Below are 12,257 nucleotides of genomic sequence, written 5' to 3'. Positions count from 1 at the left end.
GGAAAAGCCCCTGGTAAAGATGGAATTAATATGGAACTAATAATATACGGGGGAAGGGAACTAAGAGGAAAAATACTGGCACTATTGAAAAATATACGGAAAGAAGAGAAAATGCCAGGGGACTGGGAGGTAGAGCAGATCATAACAGTACATAAAAAGGGAGACCAACAAATCTGTGAAAATTATAGAGGAATAACGTTACTAAATACAGCATATAAAATATTGACATCAATAATAAAAAAGAGGTTATCAAAGATCACAAAGAAGACAGTAGGACAGTACTAATGTGGATTCACAGAAGGAAGATCTACAATAGATGCAATACACACAATAAAACAAATAATGGAAAAAGCAAACGAGTATAAATTAGAATTGGAAATGTTATTCATAGACTTCAAACAGGCATTTGATTCAATTAAAAGGAACGGATTAATGATAGCACTTAAAAAATTAAAAATTCCACATAAACTCAGAAAATTAATAGAAATGACAATGAGAACTACAAAAATAAGCATAAAGACACAAAGAGGAGAGACATAGGAATTCAGTATAAATAAAGGGATGAAACAAGGAGATGCCTTATCAACAACGCTATTTAATCTAGCATTAGAATATGTACTACGAAATATAAATAAAGGAAATCTTAGAACAAGAGGTGGTCAAATAATTGCATATGCAGACGATATTGCTATTATTGCAAAGAACAGAAAAATAATGAAAGAAATGCTAGAAGAAATAAGAGAGAAAGGGGAGGTAATGGGGCTAAGATTAAATCAAGAAAAGACAAAAATATTAAGATTAGGGAAAAAACCAATGAAAGAAAAAATCAAAATAGGAAGTTCTGAGTTTGAAGAAGTAGAATACTTCAAATACCTAGGAGTTACAATAAGTAAATCCGGAGAAAGGAAATCCGAAATAAAAGAAAAAATATTAGCAGCGAATAAAGCTTATTTTGCAAACAAAAGATTACTTAAAAGCAAAACACTGACTAAAAAAAGTAAGATGAGCATTTATAACACCATAATTAGGCCAATATTATTATATGCAGGAGAAACAATGACGATGGTTAAAAAAGATGAAGAAGACTTAAGAATAGTAGAGAGAAAGATTATGAGAACCATACTAGGACCAATCAGACCAATCAGAAAAAATATAGAAGCAGAACAAATGCAGAAATTAAGGAAGAACTTAAGGAAGACATCGTAACTAAAATAAAGCAATGCAGAGTTAGATGGTGGCAGATGGCGATGAGGCAGTGACATACGCAATGATAGAATGGAATCCAGGAGGAAGAAAGAGAAGGGGAAGACCGAGATCAAAGTGGCTGCAAGAAGTTGAAGAAGACCTCCAAAGGGCAAGAGTCAGAGAATGGACAGGAAGAACTAGAGACAGGAAAAAATGGAGAGATATTGTCAAGAAGATAAAGTAAACAAAAAAGACTGATCCACTTAAGAAATAGAATCTAGAAAGCATTTGCGGTTTAACTCCACACTGGGGTGTATAGCCATTATATATATATATATATATATATATATATATATATATATATATATATATATATATATATATATATATATATATATATATATATATATATATATATATATATATATATGTATATATGTTCGCATAAGTTTCCGCGGTCAGATAAATGAAAATTACTGAGTTCTCGGGAAGAACCGCGTTGAGAATTTAAAACTCGACGTTCGGCACCCATTTTGGAGCCATTATCAAGAGTGATACGGTTCGGTTCGAGTTCGGGGTCTCAATCTGCCTACTCCCCTCACTCGAGACGTACCAGTATCGTGTTCTATATTGCAAGAACTGTCTCTCGACACTGAGGTCTCAATCTGCCTACTCCCCAGGTCACATATATATATATATATATATATATATATATATATATATATATATATATATATACATAAACATTCCGATACCACTTCAGCCCTAGCCCAACATCATATTCAGACAGGCCACAAAATAGATTTCGAAAAAGCAAAAACCATCGCTCCCATCCGCTCATTAAAAGCGAGAATCATTCGTGAAGCTATCGAAATCGAAAAACGGCCTCACAGCTTGAACACGCGCGATGACGCGAAACGATTGCCGGCAACATGGCGACCCCTTCTTCAGCGACCTCCCGCCCACACCGCTCAGGCCACGTCAGTTCAGACCACGTCAGCGCATACCGTTCCCGCGCATACAGCGAGTATAAAAGCAGCGACACAGGGTAAGACCGGTTGTCACTCGACACTGGGGAGTAGGCAGATTGAGACCTCAGTGCCGAGAGACAGTTCTTGCAATATAGAACACGATACTGGTGCGTCTCGAGTGAGGGGAGTAGGCAGATTGAGACCCCGAACTCGAACCGAACCGTATCCCTCTTGATAATGGCTCCAAAATGGGTGCCGAAACGTCGAGTTTTAAATTCTCAACGCGGTTCTTCCCGAGAACTCAGTAATTTTCATATATATATATATATATATATATATATATATATATATATATATATATATATATATATATATATATATATATAAATAAACAGTAATTTAATTTTTAAAATATTGGTTGGTCCTAATTTTACGATATCGTAGGTGAAAAGATATTTGCCCCGTATGTAAGCCACAACTCCGTCATTTTGATTTAATTCTCCCTTATTATATATGTATTACGTTACAGCCTGGTATGTTAAACAAATTAATATCATTAATTTTCCATGTTTCAGTTAAAACAATTACATCAAAACTCGTAGTAATATCAGTTAAATGTAGCTTAAGTTCATCTAAGTTTTTGGATATGCTTCTAATATTATTATGAAGTAGAGTAAAGTTGTTATTAAATTGGTTTATCCGCAAGATATCATCACATGTACTAAAGTTTTTTACAGTGTATGTATCGACAGTGGGCAAATCAAAATCACAGATCACCTACCTCTAGATGCTTCACGACAATACTTTAGTTAGATATGAAATTCAGCGCTCCAAGAGATTTGTATCGGAACTAGTTCAATCGGGAAATTACGCGGGAATTTCAAAATTTAATTTTGGTGGGAAAATTTATATAAAGCTTAAAATATTTAAATATAATTTGGTATTTAAAAAAAAAGTGCATTTGAAATTTTAAAATGTGCAAATTATTTTTAAATTAAAATATACACGATACTATTTACGAAAAAATAAGACAAAATATAATTTATTTATTTATTTAATACATGTAAAACAACTTTGTAGATATATAAATTTAGAATACAATAGAAATATGCTTTATTACTACTGAGAATTGTACAGTTTTATGGACAAAGCGTACAAAAAGTCAGAAAAATAACAACAATTTAAACTGTACTGAAATTACATAAATCGTCAATATCACAAATTAAAAGATAATAAAATACACAATGTATTGCAAAATTTAAATACATTGCAAATTGCATAGTTTTAGTTGCTGCATGTGATACTAAAATATATATTTATATAAATACTTTAGTTACTTGTACACAAAGCTATTCGTTCAGAAACTCTTCTACTGAATAATGACCTGTCATATAGATAGGTTTTTGTCCTTTTACGGAACTTAAGGAAAGAAGTTGAAGATTTAAATTGCAAAGGGAGGTGTTTGTACAATTTTTTCGCTGAATATAATATGGATTTCTTTACTAACTCAGTGGACGGGTTCAGTAAATACAAATCAAAGTACAATTTTGCTGGAAAAACATGTAGCAAATACTTTCCAAAATATATAAAGTGGAAAAAGTTTACAATTTTTTGTAAAATATTTTGTACAATTTTTTCGCTGAATATAATAAAGATTTCTTTGAATTTCTAGTGGAGTAGTTATGATTAGGTCTTGCTGGAAAAACATGTGGGTGTTTACGAATTAAGAAACACTTTCTAAAATATATAAAAAGGGAAGAGTTAAAATCCGTGATTTTTGAAGTAGCTTTTTCAATATGTTATTCTACTGAGGCCAAAAAGATACTGTATTGCTCTTTTCTGAAATTTAAAAACAACATCAGATTGGGGCAGCTGTTCTAGAACACCAAAAAAGAAGACCATATCAAAGATGAGACTCGAACAAAGAAAAATATGTTATTTTGGAAGATGCTAAATTGATTTTCTTCGAAACAGATCTTATTGCTTAGCAGGCTGAGGCTCCTAAAAAATAAGGAATGACTTCCACCAACACTTTTTTTATTTGAGGGGTTTTTACACCACCTCTGCTACAAAACTGGTATGAAATAGATGATTTCCACTGTTTTCTTAGACCTCTTACCATAAGAACTAGAACATGATCTGCTATATATGAATCTCTGTCATCTCCTATGTCTTTAACGCCATCTATACACCTACTATGCTCATTGTAACGAAGACTTGGCATAATCGCCATTTCATCAAATATTATAGCTATATGCTTATCAATTTCTTCTATTTTTGATATTGTTGCTGTTAGTGACTCAAATATTAACTTAATAATTAATTAATTCCTGGGCCCCCAATAGTTTAAGCCAGAAGTTTGTTTAATAATGGCTTACTGGGTAAGATAAATAGATTGGAAAGAATACTATATGAACGAGCACTTTATTTTTATAAAGACAAAGTTAAACATTTCTCATTAAGAGTAAATCGTCTTTTTTGCTTTACAGCTCTCTCTGTACTGAATTTGAATTAGCATAGCTGCCATTCTATTAATGTTCTGAAGGTCAACCAATTAACCAATTTATTTTCTTTATAAAACTCTTTATCTTGAAACAGTCTGCGTTTAACAGACTTTTTACTATTTCTTTCCAAAGAATATTTTATGGTATAGTTGTTTTAATGCTTCATATAATTTTTTCTTTTTAGGGGTAATTTTACTTCTTGTTATATTGCACTGTTGCAATATTTTCAGCGGTGTGATATTCTTAAGGGAAACACCTGAAAGTAAATGTGATTTTAATTTCTTTATTCAATACTTACAAGGCAAAACATATTCATTATATTAACCTTCGTGTAGTGGCATTACTGCGTGAGATAGGTACTTAGTAGACTGTTTTTTGATGGAGACTATGAACACAGGCAAGCTCATATTTCTAGTTTTTAGCCCCAGCTGGTCTATGACACGGAAGCAACTAAACTTATAAAAACTCTAGTATCACTATCCGAAGGTTAAGCAAACTGTTAATTTTATATTTAATCATATTAGAGAATGTTTACAAATCTGCTGATAACAATACAAATATAAAATTTTAAAGACAATTACCTTTTAAATCCTTACTCTCATCAGTTTTTACAATTAAAATCTCTTCGTTTGGTAACTGTGCATAATTGTATTCTGCAACTAAAAAGTTTCATGAAATAGTAACCAATTGGAAAATTATTAATTTGTTATCTTCCCAATAGTTACTACAATGGGGCATCTCAAATGATTGAAACATATGTGTAGATTGTGCATCTCTACTTGTTGAAGAACTTTCAACTAAAACAAAAAGTTAATATAATAATTTATAGCACGATTCGCTTCAAATAAAATAATTTTTATTAATTACATATCAGGGTTACTTACTTTCTGTTACATTTGCTTCCGCACACAACATTGAAATACTTCTGGGATGTAGATTAGAAGAGGAATCTAAAATCAGTCAGGTATTTGTTCTCGGGAATTGCATTTTGGTACAAGCTATGACTCCATGTAGAAGCCAACTTATCTTCAAAGTGCCTGTGGCATATTCGTTTTATTTTAAAAACTGTAGTGGGATTGTGGAGTTCATCATTCATCAAAATTAGGATTTTTTATAACACTAAGCCACTTCCTAAATCGTATAATGTCTTTATCAGAATTTAGAAAGGCATGTCTAATTGTTGACGAATTGGTACATTGTCGGATACAATATTTATTGTGAAAAACTATATTTAACTAATTATTATTAATCTGCAAAATACTATTTGAAGTCCAGGAACATTTAAAATACAAACTAATTTGAGGTTGATGCTAACAATAACTTAGAGATATTAAACCAAGTTTAGTTTGATTTTTTTGCAATAATAACCATTAAATCAAACAATTTAGACGAATAATAACTATCTGAAATCTGATTATATTGACGCTAATCGATTACTGACAATTTGCGATTTACAATTATAATTTTTAGTTTGGCTCTAAACCTAAACTGCAGAGTATAGACTTTAGACAGAGTATAGCGACATCTTAAGATTTGTATCGGTACTACAAATGACATTTAGTTTAGTTTGACCTTGAGCTACCTGCGTGAAATGTCTAGTTATTAGTGGTCTGTGATCAAAATCTCTTACGTATTGATCAATGAGTATCCATTAATTTCTCATTTAAAATATAATTAGAATAATTATTGTTAAGTAAAAGACAAACACCAGTACATTAACATGTTACCAATTAATATAAACACCAACTAGTATAAATGGTAAAAAAGTACACATAGAAAAGTAAAAAGGAATAACAAAAGGGTATAAATTTATTTTCCTGTAGATCCGGTACTGTTTCTTAGTCCAATATGGGTTTTACTTTCCCTACGATTTGGTTCAGCTGATGTACTTTGGTTTGATTTCGTTCTGAGGCTCGGTTTGTGTTTGGAACTGATATTAATATTTTTACAGTGTAGAGTTTCTGACTGTACCGTAACTTCTTCGAATTTTTCCGGCTCTTGGTGTGTAATTGAGATGTTTGAGTTTGAAAAGGAAGTACCAGGATCGCTATGAGGTCGGCTATTATTTATGTCTTCAGTCTCTCCGTCGTCAATGGACTTTAATTCTGCAGCCGAAAGTGGTGAATTATTGACGTACAGTTTTCCGTTTTTAATGTAAGGATTATATCCCCTTTGGCTTTAGACTCCAGCAGATATCTTCTCAGAATGCGATTTTCTTCACGTTGTGCATCTGTATAATCATGACTTATCCTAACATTAGTACTCTTCAAGTTTTTGATATTTTGGAACACCTTCTTTTTATTTAAATATGATATAAATTCGATTTTTATTGGTGTTTCACGTCCCCTTCCGAGACTGTATATACACTCGCGATCATAAAATCCGGGTCATCTTGAAAATTTCAAGTTTCTTCAATATTTTTGCCTCTGGTGCAGTAATAACCTTTTTTTTGGCTAATGTATTTTTTATTTGTCATCAATGTTTGTTTTGAAAGAAAAAAATGGTTTTTTATTGTTTTTATTGAAAAAAAAACAGAAAACAAATCAAATTGTTGATAAAACAGACATACAAAAAAAAATGGAAAATACAGAACGTGGTAAAAAATCAGTGAAATTTCAATGACCAATATTGTGTATTGCCTCCCCTTGCTCTAATAACCTCTTGCAGACGACGGGGCATACTCTCAATTTTTCTCCGGATTACATGTTGTGGTATGTTATTCCACTCACTCACTAACAGATCCTTAAGCTCCTGTGCGTTGTTAGGAGGAGGTGTATGGGTTTGAATACGTTTTTTCAAATCGTCCCAGAGATGTTCGATAAGATTCAGATCCGGAGACCTAGCTGGCCAGGCTACCCTCGTAATTACAACTTCGTCCAAGCATTACATACTGATCCTGGCAACGTGCGATCGCACGTTGTCCTGCATAAAAATGGCGTTTTCTCCAAGCCCTGCCATGTTGGGCATACCATGTTCTTCCGGAATCTCCGTAATGTACCTTCGTGCAGTTAGGGACCCATTTTCGATGAAGGGTAATTCTGTGTGGAAGTCGGAAGATATACCTCCTCAAGCCATGACCGAGCCTCCACCAAATGGCATTCTTGGAGCAATGCAAGCTTGTGAAAATCGTTCACCGGTTCTCCTCCAAACTCTTACACGTCCATCGGATCCAGTTAGTCAGAAACGGGATTCATCTGAGAATAACACTTTGCTACAATCGTTAATTCCCTAACGCGCGTATTGTCGAGCAAAAGCTAGTCGTGCAACTCGAGGCACCCGGCGAAGTGGCGGTCCTCTAGCCATTACCCGAGAAAATAGTCAAGAAGAACGAAGTCTTCTTCTGACTGTTGCAACACTAAAATTGCGATTTCGTACTTCCTCTAGACGATTTTGATGTATAACCGCTGTTGAGGTCCGGTTTCGTAAAGACTGAAACACAAAGAAACGGTCATCTAGTGCCGTGGTCGTTGTTCTTCGTCCAGAGCCAGGTCGCCTGGTTAGCAAACTTGCCTCCTGAAAGCGTTGAAGCACTCGTTGAACCGTAGAAAGGCTTACGCCAACAGTTCTTGCGACTTGCCGTTGAGTGTGACCGTCTTCCACAAGTGCAACAATTTGTGCCGTTTCAGCAGTCAAAGGCATTTTTGTCAAAAAATAAACACTAATAATGGCACTAATAAACACTAATGGTGGCAATAATAAACGTTTGTCCGTTGCATTTTAACAGAAAGTCGAAGCACAAACGAGACATTTAAAACAAGGGAGTTACAGGTAGCGTTCATTTTGGGAAGTGTGCACTTTACCGCGAAATTGACACTATTGCAATTCTTTGTTACAAAGGAAACCGCAACAATTCTCAGAAACATGCATTAGTTTGTATTTGTGTTATTATTATTTACGATAAAGCTCGTTAAAAATGAAATATCGGTGATTTTCAAGGTGACCCGGATTTTATGATCGCGAGTGTATTATTGATGTCCAATGTCGTTAATTTAATATTAAGTAATTCGTTAATATTCGTGAGTATATCAGTAATGTTAACTTTATCATCGGATCGTTTTAAACCAAATATCAAAATATTATTTCTCTTCAGTTCTCTTTGTGTTTTTTCCAATTTTTCTTTAAGTTGCTTGTTTTCAGTTTCTAATGAATACATTTTGTTTTTAATTTCCTCTAACTTTAAAGTTAGACGAACGTCTACATCATCAATTCTTCTCTTTATATCATTGTTAGCGTTTATGACAATCGTTTTATTAATTCTTCATTCATAATTTATTTTTGAAAAATATTCGTGTATGGTCACCTTTAAAAGTTCTTATTGAATTACAAAAAGTTGAGTGTTGCTAATGATTTTCAATTTTTATTTTGAGGTTAGTCAGCACTTTATTCACTATTATTTCTTATAAAACCGATTTGATCAGCATGTAATTATAGTAGAATTGTAAGAATTAATATATAACTTAAACTTACACTTAACTTTTCTTGTTAATTCATCAGTTTGTCTTAAGAATACTGAAAAGTAGTTTTCACACACATCTATTCGTCTACTTTCACACACCTCGCTAACACTTCAAATGTCATTCAAACATTTTTGTTTTAAATACAAATTAAGATTTGTGGGTACTCTAAATCATCGTTGGAAACAAACAACGCTTTTAGCTTATTGTAAAAAGTTATGACCAATAAAATATGGAGGACTTAAAAGTGTAGTTGGTAAGTAACTGGCAAAAAAAATCTAAATGTGGTAGGAGATTAAGAATTAAAAACTTTCTAAGAATCTCAGAGTGACAAATTTTATTTTAAATAAGTACAATTGGACAAGGAAAAATAAAATCTCAAATGTTTCAGTAACAACAACCCGTCAGTCTTTTTGCATATCATTCTATATACATACAGACTTCAAAATTCCGCAACTCAGAGCTTAAATTTAATTCTTTAATATAATATATAACCTTCTCATCAGACCAAGTATTGGTCTTTTTAAGCCTATGAAATTTTTTAAAACTGCAAACAATATTGCAACTATTTTAGCTTGCCAAGTTATTGTCTAGCAACCAGGTAAAACAATACAGCATATACAAAAAATGTGTGGCTACAACTAAAGCTTTATGGCCGAGCCATACTAAAAACATTCCCCAATATACAGAAAGTATTGCTTGTTTAGATACACACTAATAAATAGTTATAAAAATGTTTCAGTAATTTTAATCTTGAAATCATTTAAATGTTAAGTTGAATAAAGGTAACTTATAACCTTTACCTTTCAAATTTCGCACTTGTAAGGCTTATCTTCAGTGAAACTTTAGAACTCTAGGTTCTAAGGTTTTTCTTTTGTGTGTATGCTTATATGACTTTTCAAAGCTCCAGAGTAACTAAATTGTTTAGAACAAATTTTGCACTAATATGGCTTTTCTCCAGAGTGTATCATTAAATGCCTTTTTAAATTTACAACTTGACTAAATTGCTTAAAACAAATTTCACACTTGTACGGCTTTTCTCCAGTATGTATCTTTAAATGCGTTTTTAAATTTCCATCATGACTAAATTGCTTAGAACAAATTTCACACTTGTAAGGCTTTTCTCCAGTGTGTATCCTTAAATGCCTTTTTAAATCCGCAACTTGACTAAATTGCTTAAAACATATTTCACATTTGTAAGACTTTTCTCCAGTGTGTATCCTTAAATGCGTTTTCAACTGTCTGTCGACACTAAATTGCTTAAAACAAACTTCACACTTGTAAGGCTTTTCTCCAGTATGTATCTTAAAATGCGTTTTTAAATTTTGATCTTGATTAAATTGCTTAGAACAAATTTCACACTTGTAAGGCTTTTCTCCAGTGTGTATCCTTAAATGCCTTTTTAAATTTACATCTTGATTAAATTGCTTAAAACAAACTTTACACTTGTAAGGCTTTTCTCCAGTGTGAATTCTTAAATGTGTTTTTAAACTTACATCTTGACTAAATTGCTTAAAACAAACTTCACACTTGTAAGGCTTTTCTCCAGTATGTATCTTAAAATGCGTTTTTAAACTTTGATCTTGATTAAATTGTTTAGAACAAATTTCACACTTGTAAGGCTTTTCTCCAGTGTGTATCCTTAAATGCCTTTTTAAATTTACATCTTGATTAAATTGCTTAAAACAAACTTTACACTTGTAAGGCTTTTTTCCAGTGTGAATTCTTAAATGTGTTTTTAAATTTACATCTTGACTAAATTGCATAAAACAAATTTCACACTTGTAAGGCTTCTCTCCAGTGTGTATCCTTAAATGATTTTTTAAAATTCCAGCATCACTAAATTGCTTAGAACAAATTTCACACTTGTAAGGCTTTTCACCAGTGTGTAACCTTAAATGCGTTTTTAAATGTCCAACTTGACTAAATTGCTTAGAACAAATTTCACACTTGCAAGGCTTTTTTCCGGTGTGTGTTACCAACGTTTTTTCTGATTTCGGCTTAATCTCATTCTGACGTAAACCTAAAAGAAAAATCAAACTATAAAACTTTGCATGCTGAAACTGCAGATCATAAATAACATCTTACAACGCTGGAATAAATAAAATAAAGACACACTATGACGTCATTTATCGTCGAACCTAGTTGGTACTACACCAAAGTTTCCAAATCTTTTTATAGATTGACCTATTCTATTTAGGTTTACTGTAACATTTTTTTTGTAATTATTGTGAGCTTATTTCTGCTTCTTTATGCAGTACTTCAGCCCTATTAACGCATGTCTATCCAATATTCATTTTGATATTGTTTGACCGGGTATATTTTCCCAGTTATGTTCACAGCACATAACTCTAACATTTTACCTCCTCTAGCAAGAAGTAGGCAGCGAGTTTCTAGCGTCTAACTTCAAAGGGTCTTTAACTAAAACATTTGGAGGAAAAATAAAAATGATTATTTTATTTATTTAACAGCTTTATAGAAACTGGAAGTGAAAGTTGCACTTTTCACCTTTAAAATGCACTTTGATTTTTGTCGATGGGACACTCGGATTAAAAGATATCGAATTTTTACTAAAAATTTGACTTGAAAATTTGATTTCCCTCGTGTAACTAACATTCAAAATCGCCGGTCGCTTCGAACGTGATTTGTGAGAAAACTATTTATTCTACACCAAAAGTGCTAACAAAAATTTTCGTTGAAAATTGTCTAAGTTTTATTTTTAGTTTGAAACATTTTTTTCTACGGCGTACAGATTCTTGGTGAATCAATGTTTTCAGTTTTTCGACGGACGACTTCAAAAAAGGATTTAGAGGTTTAGTGGCCTTTTAGTCTTAAACAACTGTTGTAATCATTATTTGAATGTGGAAAGTAATAACACCTAATATTTTATTCCTTTTTTTATTTAATAATCTCTTTTCTTCATTTAGTAATTGTTTTCTTGGATATGGATGGATATTTTGTTTTACTATGTGTTAAATATCTACTACATAAAATTTACTTAATTTTTATGTACCTACTTGTATTATTACAAAATTGCTAGTTTGTTTTATTTTGCGACTAATAGAAATGTGCCAAATTAGTCTTAAGCCCCACATATATACAAACCAAAATCGGTTATATACCATTTTTTGATTGTCTCTAGG

General features: G+C 32.3%; 1 protein-coding gene across 3 annotated transcripts in view; it reads right to left on the bottom strand.

Moving 5' to 3' along the window:
* LOC140444217 (uncharacterized) overlaps positions 1–12,257 on the bottom strand; it is a 59,554-nt gene that overhangs the window by 27,929 nt on the left and 19,368 nt on the right. Inside the window, exon 2 of one of the 3 annotated variants that reach the window (XM_072535970.1) lies at positions 9,442–11,137. The exons of the other annotated variants lie outside the window; for them this stretch is intronic. Within the exon in view, the coding sequence (XP_072392071.1) occupies positions 10,056–11,137 (1,082 nt within the window). The 3' untranslated portion in view covers positions 9,442–10,055. Of the gene's footprint in view, positions 1–9,441; positions 11,138–12,257 lie in introns of those variants that run through there. 3 annotated transcript variants of the gene reach the window in all.

Source organism: Diabrotica undecimpunctata, chromosome 1 (genome assembly GCF_040954645.1).
Source record: "Diabrotica undecimpunctata isolate CICGRU chromosome 1, icDiaUnde3, whole genome shotgun sequence".
Classification (NCBI taxonomy): domain Eukaryota; kingdom Metazoa; phylum Arthropoda; class Insecta; order Coleoptera; family Chrysomelidae; genus Diabrotica; species Diabrotica undecimpunctata.
The sequence above is the reverse complement of the archived record's forward strand: the minus strand, read 5'-3'. Positions and strand labels throughout refer to the sequence as shown.